The sequence below is a fragment of the Benincasa hispida genome, chromosome 4 (assembly GCF_009727055.1).
Source record: "Benincasa hispida cultivar B227 chromosome 4, ASM972705v1, whole genome shotgun sequence".
In the NCBI taxonomy this organism is placed as follows: Eukaryota; Viridiplantae; Streptophyta; class Magnoliopsida; order Cucurbitales; family Cucurbitaceae; genus Benincasa; species Benincasa hispida.
The window spans coordinates 19,785,508-19,802,486 of NC_052352.1; the positions used below are offsets into that span (position 1 = coordinate 19,785,508).

At 33.9% G+C, this 16,979-nt stretch overlaps 1 protein-coding gene across 1 annotated transcript; it reads right to left on the reverse strand.

The window, feature by feature from the left end:
- Nucleotides 1-2,174: 2,174 nt before the first annotated feature.
- On the reverse strand, nt 2,175-5,682 carry LOC120075182 (protein DETOXIFICATION 27-like). The gene is made up of 8 exons (XM_039028377.1): nt 5,259-5,682; nt 4,594-5,135; nt 4,200-4,286; nt 4,061-4,117; nt 3,712-3,950; nt 3,482-3,600; nt 2,472-2,561; nt 2,175-2,359 (listed from the first exon to the last, which is right to left on the reverse strand). Exons 1-8 carry the CDS (start codon nt 5,475-5,477, stop codon nt 2,288-2,290), a joined length of 1,425 nt encoding a protein of 474 aa, XP_038884305.1. The 5' UTR covers nt 5,478-5,682; the 3' UTR covers nt 2,175-2,287.
- Between the last annotated feature and the right edge of the window lie 11,297 nt (nt 5,683-16,979).

Consider the following 16,979-nt stretch of genomic DNA (forward strand, 5'->3'; position numbering starts at 1 on the left):
TTAATATTAATTACTTAACTAATTAACTATATTCAAAGTGAAATTAAATATAAAATAAACATAGATGAATGAAGGAAAAAACATAATTTTGGAAAGGAATAAAAAAATCCCTCTCTAGAAAATGAGAATGCCTTATTTAAGTGAAATGGTTAAATTCTTATAAATAGAATGAAACTTTTTACTATAAAGTGTAAATATTTTGTCATTTTTACTCTTTTTTTAATATTATTTTTTTCTTTTTCTTTTTTTTTGCAAAGGTATTGTAATTAAAGTGTAGGATGAAGAATCAAACTTTTAACCACAAAGTTGATAATAGAAGCACTATATCAATTGAACTATACTAAAGTGAAACAACACAATTAAAAAATTATTTGGTTCAAAAGTAGTTCAAATTTGCATCTCATGTTAGAAACATGCATCTAATAGTTATTAAGAGATATATTGTAACTTTTTATTTTTGTTTGTTTTGTTTGTTTGTTTTTTTTCTTTAAATACATAAATGTAGTGGGTTAGGTAGAGAAGAAATTACGAGAGCATGAGGTGAGTCTTTCATTTTATTTATTTATTTATTTTGTCTTCTTTCTTTTCTTTCGAAAGAAATCTCTTTCGTATCCTAAAATTTTGGCGGAAAGTACAATCATTCCTTATTACTATCATAACATAGAAAATACTAGAATTATTGTTTTTTTGTAATTTTCTTTTAAAAATGTATATTCCTAGTCTTTAGCCATGGATTAAGACTTTGCACATTCATACGGATGACCCTAATTGAAAATCCATAATCAAGTGATGTAATTTGAATGACGAGTAGGGACGAATTTAGTATTGATCCTGAGAGCTCGAGCCCTATAATTACTGTTTATGGTTATGTTAGAAAAAACCTATGAATTTTGACACATTTACAATTACCGTTACACTATGATTTTGCTCTTAGAGGTAAAGGTTACCATATCGATAACAGTAAATTAGACAAAATCCTAAATTATAGGTAAATACGATCAAAAGTGATCTAATTACATTTGTAATGGAGGTTGGTTACTATTGATTTGTTAACGAAATTCGATTACGATTACACTAATTTTCATTACAAATTTGTAAACATAGCCTAAATGTTAAAATTGGGCATTGACAAAAATATAGCAAAAGTTAAGAAATTCTAAAATCTATTTGCAAAAATAGAGTCATCGGCCATCACCGAAGTTGGTGTCCAGAAGTTGATCGGCAAACTTCTTAGATTAAATTAGGGGAAAAAAGGAAAAAGAAAAAAAATGGTAACACATAGATTCAAATAGTGTTTACTATTCAAACTCATGTGAGAAGAGTATTGAAAGCTAAGACTTTCTAAATCCTTGTCCCAAACAAGAGTTGGGCTTAGGATGTCTAACCCATCCAATCCCAACCCTTGAAACAAACACCTCCTAGAGGTTTGAGTTGAACTGTAGTCTGGATAATTCTTTATTTAATGCCAAATTGATTTTAGTTTAGTCCCAGTTGAACCATATATTTAGGGCAATACTTCGGAGTCGGTTCAAGTTTAGTATATGTACCGTGTATATTTTATGTCCAATTTTAATCACCAAACTTTCAGTATATTTTAAATTTTATCTAGTTTATTATAGATTAAAAAAACCTATTTGTTATCCACTAACGCTTTTTTTTTATACATTCTAAAAACATATTTATATATTATATTTCCTTACATGAAATATTATTATTATTATTTAACCAATTTTTGATAAAAATTAAATTTGAAGAACTCAATTCAAATTTATTAAAAAGTGGATTAAAATAAGACATTTGAAATCATATTGATCAAAATTGAGCAAACACCAAAGAACATACATAGACTAAAATAATATCTTAACCTTAAATCTAACATCTAACTTCTGATGCTAATATAAATAAATAGTGTATTCTATAACTTCTTTTACAAGAAAAGTGATTTAATTTCCATCCAAATAAATAAGAGTACGATTCAAAACTATCTCAAGAATAATTTCAAAAGAATAAAATACTCAAATTTAGGAAATTAATAAGAGAAAGAAAAATAAAAAGATAAGTTTCCTTTTTCAAAATTTAAAAGTATGTGTGAAAGTGATAATGAAATGATTAAAATCACACGTATATTAGATTTAAAATCTCCCTAAAATGTGTTTCTAATAATTCAACGAAACTTATATTTAAAAATGTAGAATCAAATATTAAATTTATTTTGAAAGATTGAACATCTAGAACATTACACAAAATGATTTTTGAACTTTAATTTTATAAATTATAACTACAAAAATTAGGCGAGAAGAGGCTTCTCGTTTTCTTGAGGACTGGACCATTCTTCTACATGTTCTTGTGCTTTCTGTGCCTGATTTTTTGTTTTTTTAAGATTACAAGTTAATAAGTTGGATAATAAATTATATCTGTTAGATGAAATAAATTAATGCAATTCAAAGTTAGAATTTCATAGTAAAATTTACCTCATGATCCCAGTTAGTTCTCATGGTGATGATCACTAATATTATTGTTTGAACTGCAGTGCCACCAAATATCATCCCACCCCAAATTCCCTGTTGGTAACATATGGAAAATTTTAGTAAACATTTAGTCCTATAATATGATCAATAGATTTATTATTTTAGGTTAAAACATACTTTTATTTACTCTCAAAACCATCATGAACATAACAATTTAATCTTTGAACTTTAGTGTCTATCACGAAAAAAAATATTATTAAAATTAAACGAAATTTCGTACACGTTTAGATTGATAAACTCATTAGAGAACAAAATTGTTTATACACTGTTACAAATAGAAATTGACACATAATTTTGATGATACTTTATATTAGGGACTAAATTAATTATAATCATATTGAAAGTACGGAGACTAATACGAGTAAATTTAACTTTGGACTCCCAATTTTACATTGAGTGGAGTGGGTTATTATCGTCCACTCAGGGGATGTTTGGGACCCTAACTTCAAGTGGGTGGAGTGGACTATTACAGCTCATTTCATATTCAGAACTTCAATTATAATAATTGGTGTTTCCAACTACTATAACCCATCATTAACTACAAACAATAGTAGTATTTCAAATCTCTCTTTACTATAATATTTACTATTTGTTACTTTGTTTATATTTCACCCTTTATAATAGTTGAGTAAAACTATTTGAAAGCTCTCATTGTGTTTAATGCTTACTGTTTTGTAACATCTTCTCTCCTCATCTGTAATCGAAACTAAAATAGTATGTACTCTATATACAGACTATTATTACCCAGATTAAAATAGTATGCGTCCCGAACAAAAACTATTATAACTCACATACTATAATAATCACGGATTATAATAATCAATTTGGCGCTTCAACTACCCTCTTAATTGTTACAAACTAAAGGTGGTAAGACTGTTACTTATGATATTTGGAATCAAAATTGTTCTATAACCTAGTTAAAAAAAAAAAAAAAAGTAAAAGAAAAAACATACCAGCACACCAGAGTGGAAAACCCATTCCATAAGGAAACCAAGGGGCAGGCCAATAAGATAATAGCAGCCAAGATTTATGTATGCAACCCAAGATTGCCATCCTGATCCAACTGCCACCCCTGCATAAATTTAATTTAACACCCATTTTATTTCACTTACTTTTTGTTCCTTTCAAACTTTTTTTTCTTTATTTTTTATAATTTTTAATTTAAAAAATCATTTATCAAAACCTGAAAGAACAGGTTGAATGCTGTTCAAGAGAATGGTGACGGCTAGCAAGCTTGAAAGTGAATCCACAGCTTTCACAACACTGCTGCTGTCTGTGAAGATAAAGGCTATCTTATCGTGAAATATCATTATAACAACACAAATCACCGCACCAATCACTGTTGATTGCACCACTGATACAATTGTTGCAAATTTGGCTTCTTTCCCATTCCCAGCTCCAAGTTCATTTGCCACTCTAACTCTGCCATAATCATATGATTAAAAAAACTTTTTAAGTACAACCAAACATTTGGAATCTTTTAATGCAAACAAGGTAAAGCAGGAAAAGAAAAAGACAACAAAAAACTGTACCCAATGCCCGCAAAGAATGCTAAAGGAACCATCATTTCCCATCCATTGATGCTCATACTGCATAATTTTTAACCCCAAAACTCAATACTAATTTATCATTACTTAGACCATTAGAAAAGGTAATTAAATGTTGGTTTACCATATTGACAATGCATCTACAGCTGTAGTAGCATCCTTTAACTTCCCTGTCATCAGTACTAATATCCTGTAATACCAATTCTCCGAGCTGCTCATACCCATTAATGTTGTTAGTGAAGTTAAATGTGTAAATGAAGAACAGAAAAATAACAAACAAACAGATAAAGTTAAATGGTTTTTGGATTATGTGGACGAGGTGTTGTAGTTAGAAAAACGTAATCTATTCTATCTTGGGAGACAAATACTCTTGAAACTCAAGAACCAAAGTAAGTAAAATTATCTTAAGAAGACAACACGAAGTCGTTGAACTTATATTCTCGTGTATGCAAAGTTATGTATTTTCTAATATTATGTGATACTATTTATATAACAACAAAACAGAGTTAGAAAGTTACCAGAGCATGAAGCCAGCAGAAATGGAGAGCTTAGTGAAATCCCAGAGGCCATTGAAGGCTTGGAAAGAGAAGCCAGTCCAAGTTAAAGGGCACCAACCACCAACAGTGTAGGTATACAATCCCAAAACCAGAACCCACCAAGATATATCTAAAGCTATGGCTGCTCCAGTCACCCCAAATTCCAATACATAAATGAAAACCCAACTAGCCAAAATATTCATAGCTAATCCTATGAAAGAAACCCAAGCAATCACTTGGGTTTTCAATTGGCATTGCAAAAACCTCTGCAATGGAAATTGAAACGCAAAGCTGAAATGAAGTGGTATTAACCAAAGCGCTACTACCCCTGATTGCTCTGCTACATCGTCGGCTTGTCCAAGCAGTTTCAGAACAGGGGTGGCGTAAAAATAGACAGGAAGTAACAAGAAACAACAAAGGGAAAGTACTACCCATGAACGTTGCAAGTAAATTCCCAACATATGGTATCTTTTGGCTCCATATGCTTGTCCACATAGTGTCTCTAAAGCACTTGCCATCCCTAACTAAAGTTAAAAAATCAGAACAGGGGAAAAAACAGGGGAGAAAATTAGACCGACCCAGAAAGCAAAAACCATTTAAGTTACTGAATCAGATTGTAAGGAAGGAAGAGAAGTTGTTGAACTTACTAAGAGGCCGAAATTGAAACCCACAAGTACAGTGTTGGCGATGGAAATAGAAGCGAGTGGGACATCACCTAAACGGCCGGCGAAAGCTTGGGTTATGATATTCATGGTGTAGTTAGAGACACGGCTGAAAATAGAAGGGCCAACGATTAACCATAGCTTCTGAGTTTCGACCCAAAATTTGGACATGAAATCTTCCCTCGGATTGATAACACTTCCCATTTGAAAGAAACAGAAAACAGAAGAAAAGGTTTGTGCGATGTTAGAGGAAAATGGAGATGATCACACAGATTATTGCATTATATAATCAATTGGGACAGACGCCTCATTTCCTGCCACATCTGGACGCACTCAGAAACTTCCAATAAAACTTGCCTGTCCAAGGAGAAAAAAAAACTCAACCTTTTCATACCCATTAAAATTTATTTTTTTTAGGTTGTTTCTAACAGCCACATTTATTTTACATGTTTTTAATCATATTTCATAAATCCACTGTTAAATTCCTATCTACTCTTTCGGTCAAATCTAAATTAGGGTGATTGAGGCAGGTTTGAGATCAATTGCTTCTATGACTTTCCTCTTTTATTGAATCTTTTTAAATCAAATTGATAAAAACCACACTAACATGAAGACCGTCGTAAAATAGGTTTTTCAGTTAGCTTTCTTTGTGGAGGTACAATGTTTCCGTCAACTGATCACTTGTGATGGTATAGTTCTGTGGTCAATGAATGATCGAGGATATATGTTCTATTTGTTGGGTAGTCATATCTCTCATCTTGTTCATGAATTATTATTACATGATAAACATTCTTTTACTTCTTGCAAAAAACAGAATGAGAACCAAATCAAATTAAGAATAAAATTTATTCGTGGGACCAGTTACTAATTCAAGAATTCGTACACACAGTTGTTACCCCTATTCTCTCATCAATCTTCATTATGTCCCTTTTTTTTTTTAAACATTTTCTAGTTCAGTAATAGTGAGTCAGAAATGAATTATCGACATAATTGGTGTCTTCATCCATTCAAATTGACAAATCGTTTTTTAATTTTAATTTTTTTTTATCTGTGTCGCTTCTCTTTTTCTTTTTATTAATTACTTTACTTCTTTACCCTTCTCTTTAATTTATAAGTAAGATTTGAACTTTTTATTAATTCTTTTACAAATTCTCTCTCTCTTTCTCTCTCTTCTACGGTTGATAATTTATCTTCTCATTAAAAGAAAAAAAACCTATTTATTCTCTTATTATCTATAATCTTTTAATAAAATTAAAATTCTATATTTAATGTTTTTAAATATATAAAATAAAGTATTTGAATTAGATACACCTGAAAAGAGCCTATATTAGAAATAAAAAATTAGTATGAAATAAATAGCAATAGAATCAATTTAATTTATTGTTGATTATTATTATTTTAATTCAAGGATATTTAAATTGATATGTGATTCAGAATTAGACATTTTTATAATTAGTAGGTAGCATCTTTGTACTAATAATATATCTTATTCATATTTCCATTTTGAGTAGTAAACAACAATAATAATGAACTTTTGATGCCAACGTGAGCAAAACTCAACTAACAACTGCGATGAATTTGTATTATCAATTTCGAAGTTAAAGTTCGACTATCTCATTTCACATATTATCGAAAAAAAATTATTTAATGTACTCTTAATACTTTTTCTAAACAATTCCTAATAAACGATAAAAGAATCAAACTCAAATTGGTTTTGGTTTTGATTTGAAGTCATTCTTGATAGGAGTTCAAAATGAAATGTGCAACTTAATTAAAAAAAAAAAGGACTAAACTTTATTTGATAAGAATGTTGATAACCAACTTCGACAACAAAGAAATGCAAAGTATTTGAGTCTACTCCACAACTAAAATTTGTTCTTTTGAACCAACAAATATAATAATATGCTGTAACTAATGGCTGACACATTTTGCTATCTATCTGGGACCTTCCAATCTTCCATGCACTTGGACATAGTTTATAAAATTGTTCATCTTTTTATAAATACCCATCGTTTTAGGTTTATAATGCAGTAGTTTCTAGGCATTACGTCATATCTACGGTGTCACTGTCCATTCCTGCAGTTGAGAAACACTCTAAAAAACACTAAGGAGCTATTTGGATTGAGGTTTTCTCAATGTCTAGGAATTAAGGATGTCTGGGAATAAAATTACTGAGAATCAAGGATGACTATGTTTGATTGTGCATGGGAAAACAATGTCTGAGAATAGTATGTGTGGGAATGGTATGTGGGAATTAAAAAAAAAAATTGAGATTGTCCCTATCAAGCATTTGTTGAAATGCCTTGAATCTGTTTGTTGGCGCTTCGAACAACCAAGTACAGGGGTCTCATTGTGTATCGATCTGTGTGTTAATCTTCTCTATCTCTACGTTCCCTTTTTTGTGTTCTTTAATTGTCGATTTCGTAACAATACGATCGCTTAAATTATCTACACGATCGCTAAGCTCTACTGCACAATCATTTACAAAATACTATACGATCGCTTAAATCATCTACACGATCGCTGAGTAACAAAACGTTATACGATCGCCTACCCAATGCTATACGATTGCCTACCAAATGCTATACGATCGCTTACCAAATGCTACACGATCACTGAGCTCGACTACATAATTGCTTAGCTCTGCTACACGATCGTTGAGTAACAAAATGGCCTGCCCAATGTTATACGATCGCCTACCAAATGCTATACGATAGCTTACCAAATGCTACACGATCGCTGAGCTCGACTACACGATCGCTTAGCTCAGCTACATGATTGCTGAGTAACAAAATGCTATATGATCGCCTACTCATTGCTATATGATCGCTTACCAAATGCTACACGATCACTTACCAAATGCTACACGATCGCTGAGTAACAAAATGCTATACTATCGCCTATCCAATGCTATACGATCGCCTACCAAATGCTATATGATCGCTTACCAAATGCTACACGATCGCTGAGTAACAAAATGCTATACAATCGCCTACCAAGTATTATACGATCGCCTATCAAATGTTGTACGATCGCTTACCAAATGCTACATGATTGTTTACCAAATGCTACACGATCGCTGAGTAACAAAATGCTATACGATTTCACGGCTGGAAGGAAGGAAAATCGTGGTAGGAAGTGGAAGAAGAAATGAAAACCCACATTTCTCAATGGGTATGCAATTCCTTCATTTGTGTGGGTAAAAGATACCTAGGAATTGCCTTTTCCAAGGTAAATAAACAAATCCCACCAACCAAACATGGGCTTTGTGAACTCATTCCCATTCCCACCCTCTTTTCCCTCCAACCAAATGACCCCTAAGTTATTCTATATACAAATATGTTCGAAATAGACAATGACGAAGACCACCAAATGAGAAGGGACATGTTTAGCTCACGTGTAATATATTTTTTCCCTCTCCGTCCTCTATTCTCATCGAAAAAAGGGATGTCAATAACAATGATTGATTGGATAAGAGAGAATCTGACCCAAGAGAAATTTAGAAGTGGCATGCTATTAAAGTTTGATCACACATTTTTTGAGGTAAAGCTGATTTCCTTCATTTAATTTTTAGTTGATTCAATATTATCAAAATAGGATGTTTCTTTAGATCTCAAACTTTCTCTCTAATGGTGATGCTCTCTGGCTTTGAAGGGATTGAATGTGTATGAAAGAAGTATAAGAAGAAGAAGAACTAGAAGAACTAGAAGAGGATTTAGAGTGGTTTGACAGCAAAGGCACTACAAGAATTTTCTTTTTCCTCTCATTCTCACACTTCCCTCTTCAGACCTTCTTCTTTCTCACTTCCCTCTTCCAAACCCTTGCCATTCATCCATCGATCGTGGGTTAAGAGTCTATCATGGTGTAGATCTGGTTTTCGTGTAGGTTTGTTCGTTGTGCAACCCTCGCTGCCGCACCTAGTTGCCCAGATCTGCTGCTCATTCTGTCGAAGTGCCACAACCAACTCGGATCTGATCGTGGGTGAAGCTCGTTCTATTGAAGCGCCACAACCTGGATCTGCTGCTCCTTCTTCAGTTATTATTCTGTGTCTTATACTCTCAGTTTGATAAATAAGCACGAAAACTTGATACACTAATCATGTGTCTCTAGATCTGAAGTTCATATTCCCATGTCGCTGTTTTTTGTTCAATTTTCCTTCGCTGCATGTCTCCAGATCTGCCGTCGTTCGTCTTTGTCCACCACACTGCCGTACAGATCAGTATGCTCTTCTTCTCTTTCCCCTTTTAAACTCACAACAATTTTTGTTCTTATGTTTACGCCTCTCAACTGTTTTTGTAAATGTCTCAATGAAAGCCAGCTGCAGTTTCACTCCAATATGTCTCTTTGCTCCTAGATTTGAGCCTTTTTATGTGTCTATGGCCTTTGAAATTCGATTTGATTAATGGTTTGTTGTATATGATACATTTGTTGAATTAATTGAAGTTCTAGTGCAGAATGTAAAACCCAAATTTCCATTTTCCCTACTTAAGCAGGTGATAAAAGGAATTAACTAAGTGAAAGTTAAATCATATGTTGAAGAGAAGGAAATTTCTAAGTGTTGAATAGATTTTCCTTGAGTAGTTTTGAGTTAAGCCTTAATTGGTGAAATTTGGCTAAGTGTAAAGTAAAAAAGAACACATGCATTGAGTGTTTGGAGACATTAATGCATAAGATGAGTAGAAAGGCAACCATGCACTTGTGAGGTTGAGCGCATGATTGGCCGAAGTTTTGGCAAGAGGCGTTGCCAAGAGTTGCTCATGCGTTGGGTATGCGTGAGCAAGAGCAGTGAAAGCGAAATGTTGAGCGCAAGGCGCTGGGTAGACAATCGTGTAGCAAATGAGCAGCACTACACGATGAGGTAGACGATTGTCTAGTAAGTGAACGGCACTACACGATGAGGTAGGCGGTTGTGTAGGCGGGCATTGGATAATCGTGTAGCAATGCGGGGAGCTAAATGATGAGGTAGGCGATTGTGTAGGTAGGCGCTGGACGATCTTGTAGTAATACGAGGAGATAAATGATGAGGTAGACGATTGTATAGTAGATGCATGGAGCTAAGTGATGCGCTAGACGATCGCATAGATATGTGCACGACGTTAAACGATGAGAAGTAACGCGGTAGACGATCGGGCTCTACAATAAGCAAAGTACTACATGATTAGTGTAAGCACTAGACGATAAGTGTAGAAGCTGGACAATAGTACTAGACGATAGCGTTGAGCGTTAAAGCGATGCGTGGGCGCTAAGCGATAGATTACATGATGGCGCTATGCGATGGACGTGAATGTTAGATGATGAGCAGACGCACTACACGATAGACGGAATGCTAAGCGATATGCGATGATGTTAAGCGATAGGCGGATGCGTTTGATGATAAGGCGTCAGTGCTAAACGATGGAGGTAAACAATGGATGCGGTAGCTAAACGATAGCGAGATCGTTTACTAAACAATTGAGCTACATGATGGGCCACTAGAGCTAAGCGATAGATGCAGGAACTAAACGATGGATTGGTGCTGAGGCCTGCATTACGCAAGATTGATGAACTCATCCGGACAAATGTAGACTTGAGTTAGTAGAAGCTGGACGAATTAATTTTCATGCAAAGGAAGTCTTATGCATGAGGAGGACAACACAAGTAGGTGTGTGGCATGAGAGTAGGTGAATGTCAAGGGAGTAGGTGGTGGCAAAATAAGGTGCAAACACCCTAAAGTAGGAGGTGTCATGCGTTGGAGGCTTGGTAAAGATGATCAGGATCGTTTCCTTTGGCCTATAAATACCACCACAAGATGTCTCTTCCATTCATAAGCTAAGTCCTCTTCAAAGAATATAATGAAGAGTGTTAGAGGATGGATTTGAAAGAGAACATGCGTTGGGAGTGAGATCATGTTTCGGTCATGAAGTTCCAAGAAGAGGAGATGCTGTCGAATAGTGAAGTCTGGAAGTTTCCATCGTTTTCGTATCTCATATCTAGGTAACCAAGCTTCTCTTCTTCAAGATCTTGAAAAAGAAGATTCTTTCATTTATTCAACTATTGAGTTTTCTTGTTTTGCAGGTGCAACAAAGGAGTAGAGATTTGGTATCGCAACCTCTTTATGCTTTTTCTTAGGGAACTCTAGATCCAACACATTCACTACAAGAATTTTGCCTTGAATGTACCATTTATACACATTCCCAATAAACACAGTTAGTTAAATATGAATTTTGATCACATTTTCACTTTCAATCCTTTGTCTTAAACCTTTTTTGTTTGTGATCCTTTGAACAATAGTGGTCAGACAAAGATGCCTATAACCAGACAATGTTGAAGCTAGAGGAGGGGTCTGTTCAAGAAGAATTATGAAGGGATCCATACTTACCAAGTGGAGAGGGACAGTAAACTCATAATGTTTGTAAATTCATAATGTTTGTATTGCTTGTAATTTGTGTTTTCAAGGGCTGAATTATTGTACGGCCTTTTAAATTATAATTTTATAGCAGAATTTGCGGATTAAATGTAATAGATTTTCAATCCATACATAAATAATATGTCATAGCCATAGTGTTTGATGATGATGTGTCATGTTATACTTTTTGACCAAAAAAAATGGATTCGACAACGAAATTTAAAAAAACGGACAGACTCTGGGCTTCAATGTCGGTTTAAAGGGCTTCATTTGATTCTTGGGCTTCAGTTGCAACCGACATTAAAGGGCTTTAATGTCAGTTGTAAATTTGGGCTTTAATGTCGGTTTAAAACCGACATTAAAGCCCGAAATTCTTCTAGTGGGCCTACATCCACTATGAAGAGGGAACAAGAATTTTATTTCATGCAACTTCTTGAAGGGAAAATCAAATACAGATAAGTATCTACCTCTCTTATTTTGACTCTCTTTTTTCTTTAAAATAAAATTGAGCTTTATATAAAGGAGGGAATTAGTTATAGATTAGTTTTTTATTATGTTTCATATAGTCTTCTGACTTTAACAATCTTCACCTTGAAAGTATCTATAAGAAATAATTCCTCCTTTTCCTAATGGTGTTTATCCTTTTTCAGGTAAACTGAAGTATATTAGCTCCAGACACTTCAAAAATTTGAGATGAGATGTGGGCTTCATCAGTATATCTGTTGTGTTATCATCAATATGAATCCATCCATAAACCTAGACCCCGGCAACCTTCGTAACCAAAGCGTCAAGACAACATCCAAAGGTCACTTTTAAACCTTGTCTTTTCCATCTTCAATTTCATTTCTCATGAAATGATACTTTACATCTATGTACTTAGTTTTGTTATGAAATTGGGATTTTTTTTTTTTTATTGTCACAAAAAATAGTAACACTGTTTTGTTGAATGCCATAGTCTTGTAGAAGACCTTTTAACCATAGAGCTTCTTTGACTGCTTCAGACAAGAATATGAACTCTGCTTCTGTTGTTGAAAGAGTAACAATAGATTGAAGGTCAGCCTTCTAGCTCAATAGGTTATGTCTTAATAGAAAGAAGTATCCTAACAATGTTCTCCTTCTGTATAAATCACATGCACAGGCTGTATCTATATAGCCAATAGTGTAGGATTAATGGAGTCATTTTTTTTTTGTAAATGAGTCTAGCTTTTCTAGTACCACTAAGGTATCTGAGGATCCAATTAGTGGCTCCCTAGTGTCTTCTCCCAGGATTTGACATGCGGCTAACTAGACTAGCTCCATAGGATATGTTCAGTCTAGTTGAAATCATTAGGTGTATCAAACTTCCCACTACTTGGGAATAAGGGATTCTAGACATATAGTTTGAGTGTTCTGTATCATCATCTTTAGAAGAATTTGCTGTACACAATTTGAAGTTATGAGCTGTTGGAGTGGTGACTAGTTTTTCCCCTTTCTTACATAATTTCTTTAGGATTTTCTCATAGTAGTTGCATTGGCTCATAGATAGCTCATCCTCATTTTTATTTCTAAAATTTCCACTTCAAAAATCTTCTTTGATTCTCCCAAATCTTTCATTTCAAATTCCCTTTTCAACGTAGCTTTGACTTTATTCAAGCCACTTTTAGAACTCATTACTAGGAGCATGTCATCTACATATAGGAGTAAGTAGACTTTGTCTTTAAAAGAATTTGAATTGATGTAAACACAACTATCATAGTTGCTTCTCAAGAATCCAATCTTTAGAATGAACTCATCAAACCTCTGATACCAGCACTTGGGCACTTGCTTCAATCCATATATGGATTTATTTAGTTGACAAACCAAGTCCTCTTCACTTTGTTTGATGTAACCTAAGGGTTGTTTCATATAGATCTTCTCTATTAAGTGGCCATGTGGAAAAGCTATTTCCACATCCAATTGGTCAAGTACTAAGTTATTTTGAACCACCAAGGACAGAAGCATTCTTATAGAGGTTTTGCTTGACAATAGAAGAGAAGATCTCTGTGTTATTTATTCCCTCTTTTTGAGAAAATCCCTTGGCTACTAGCCTTGTTTTGAATCTAGGTTGTTCAACCCTTGGTATTCCTTCCTTAAATCTGTATATCCACTTAGAAGGAATTGGTTCGAAGCCCTTAGGGATAGATGTGACAGTCCATGTTTCATTCACATTTAGTGGATGCATTTCATCATTCATGGCTTCAATCCAATTGTGAGCATTAGGTCCACTAATAACTTTCTCAAAGGTGCTTGGTTCCATATCATTAGTATCATCAACCATGCAAGCAAAATCTGCCTCTCCATAAGAAAAGACAGACTGATTATACCTCATGAGAGGTGTTATTGTTCTTCTTTGTCAATGTCTAGCCAATTGGTAATTTGGTAGGTTGTTAGTATTAGAGATTCCTTCTGATTCATTCTCCTCAGTTGTATCAGTAGGTGACTCTTCTTCAAGATCTTCTTAAGTTACCAAACCCTCTTTTTCTAAGGGTAACTCCACCTCAAAATTAGTATTGTGACATTGAGTGATCTGGTTAGTGCTATCATTTTTAAGCATGAACATTTGATCTTCCTTAAAAATTACATCTCTACTATGAACACATCTCTTCTTAATAGGATGCCATAGCCTATAACCTTTAATACCTTCTGTGAAGCCACCAAACATACTGTCCTTGCCTTCAATTTTCCTTTGGACTGATATACATAACCCACACTATCAAAGACCTTAAGCATATTTAGGTTTGGAGGTTGATTAGACCACTTTTCTTCTGGGGTTAAGAAATTTAGAGAAGTGTGTGGGCATTTGTTTAAAGTGAAGACAATGAAGGAGTCTGCTTTAGCCCACCATTTTTCTGGCAATAAAGCATCTGATAAAAGGCAGCTAACACGTTCCATAATAGTCCTGTTGAGCCTTTCAGCAACAACATTTTGTTGTGGGGTATCACAGTTTGATGTCTAGTAATGCCATTTTCTCTGTAAAATTTGTCGAACTTTTCTCCACAAAACTCCAAACCATTGTCAATTTAAAGAAATTTAATTTCTCTTGAGGATTGCTTTTCAATCATGAGTTTCCACTTTTTAAATTTTTCTAGAACTAAATCTTCAGTCTTTAAGAAAAATATCAAGCTTTTTCTATAAAAGTCATCAGTAAAGGTTAAGAAATACCTTGATCCATTTAAAGATAGAGTTGAAGATGGTCCCTATAGGCTAGAGTGTATATAACCAAGTATTCCCTTAGTTGTATGTTGGGCTTTAGTGAAGCTCTGTCTTACTGCCTTGCCACGTATGCAATGTTGCCAAAACTTTAGTTCTTTACAAATATTTTTAGGCAGCACACCTTGCTTAGACATTATTTCATACCCTTTTGGCTGATATGAGATAGTCTTTTGTGCCATAATTCTCCTTCTGTAGGATTTAAACATGTAGCCACTAGAGTAGTGCGAGACATCTCCACATCACTAATGATGTAAACACCAATTCTTTTCTTTCCAATCAGCACAACTTTGGAGTCTTTCATGATTTGAAGAGTGCCTCTATTCCTTTATATTCATAGCCTATAGCATCCAATATACCCAATGAGAGTAAATTTCTTTTTAGGGCATGGACATGTCTTACATTTCTTATGAGCTTTTATGTTCCATCTTTCATTCTAAGACAGATTAATCCAATGCCTATGATTTTGCAAGCATTTTTATTGCCCATGTAGACAGATCCTTCTTCATAGGGCTTGTAGGTTGTAAACCAACCCTTAGAGGGTGTCATGTGAAATGAACACCCTAAGTCTATGACCCAATTTTGAACTCTTTCTTCCGTGTTCTGAGTTCCCTTCTCATTTGAGGTTGAAAGAGCATCTCTAAAGGTCAAACAATTTTCTCTTACTACAGTTTCTCCTTGTTGATGGTTTTTATTTTTCTGGTTTTGTTTTTTTTTTCAGAAACCAACAATCTTTCTTGCGATGCTCATCTTTCTTGCAGCGGCCATACTTTAATTTTTGTTTTCCTTTATCATTAGACTGTGTTTTGTTGTCCTTCCCACTATTCTTTGATTTCCTTTCTGAAAATAATCCTTCACCATCAATATTTTCTTTCTTCTAAACACTTAATTCAAGTCCCATGGTTCTTAAGGGAGAAATAATAGTGTCTATAATGATTGTTTCCATACCACATTTAAGAGCAACTTTCACATCTTTGTAACTCTTTGGTAATGAGTTTAAGAGTATAAATGCCTCATTTTCCTCTCTAATTTTATCTCAAATCTTCTTGAATTTTGAGAAAATTCTTCTGAATTCATCTAGATTCTCAGAAAGAGTTTTAGAGGCATCCATCTTATATATGAAGAAACTTCTCTTAGAAATATTTTATTAAGTAAATCTTTAAACCGATACAAAGATTTTAATTTTTTCCAAATGGCATAAGAAGTACCTTCATCTAGGACCTGTCTCAAGAGATTATCACTGAGATTTAGAATGATTGTACCATAAACAACCTCATTCATTGTCTCCCTCTGATCTGTTGTAATTTCTGGTGGAAGTTTTTCTGGATCAAGAGTTTCCTTGGATGTTTTTTTCTATCCAAGAAGAGTTTTGTTTTTAGCTTTCCAAAGCTCGAAATCTCTCTTACCATCAAACTTTTCAATATCAAATCTTACTACTGCCATCATTCAGTCAAGAAACTGAAACTTGATCTTTCAAGAACCGATTTCTTGAATTTCTTTATTCTGATACCAATTTAATGGGCTTGAATGTTGAATCAAGAGACCCAATAGGATGTCAATAACAAGGATTGTTTGGATAAGAGAGAATCTGACCCAAGAGAAATTTAGAAATGCCACATTGCTAAAGTATGATCACACGTTTTAAGTAAAGCTGATTTCCTTCATTTAATTTTTAGTTCATTCAATATTATCAAAATAGAAGGTTTCTTCAGTTCTTAAACTTTCTCTCTAATGGCGATGCTCTCTGGCTTTGAAGGTATTGCCTGTGTATGAAAGAAGTATAAGAAGAAGTAGAAGTAGAAGAACAAGATTTAGAGTGGTTTGGCAACAAGGGTCTATATCCACTATGAAGAGGGAGTGAGAATTTTATTTCATGCAGCTTCTTGAAGTGGAAATCAAATACCGATAAGTATCTAAACTCTCTTATTCTACCCTTTTTTTTTCTTTGAAATAAAATTGAAGAATATAAGCTCATACATCAACATTCAAGAAGTTGTTTCACATTTCTTTAATTTTTACAGTTAGTTATTGTAACTACTTGTATAAGAAAATAGTATAAATACTCATTATTTACAAATTTTTAGATACAATAA

Excerpts from the sequence above, each read along its gene's own strand:
- LOC120075182 (XM_039028377.1), bottom strand. The coding sequence starts at position 5,477 with ATGGGAAGTGTTATCAATCCGAGGGAAGATTTCATGTCCAAATTTTGG. Across the intron at positions 3,951-4,060 it reads GCATTCTTTGCGGGCATTGG|AGTTAGAGTGGCAAATGAAC; the intron begins GTACAGTTTTTT and ends TGATTATGGCAG. Across the intron at positions 3,601-3,711 it reads CATTCAACCTGTTCTTTCAG|GGGTGGCAGTTGGATCAGGA; the intron begins GTTTTGATAAAT and ends AAATTTATGCAG.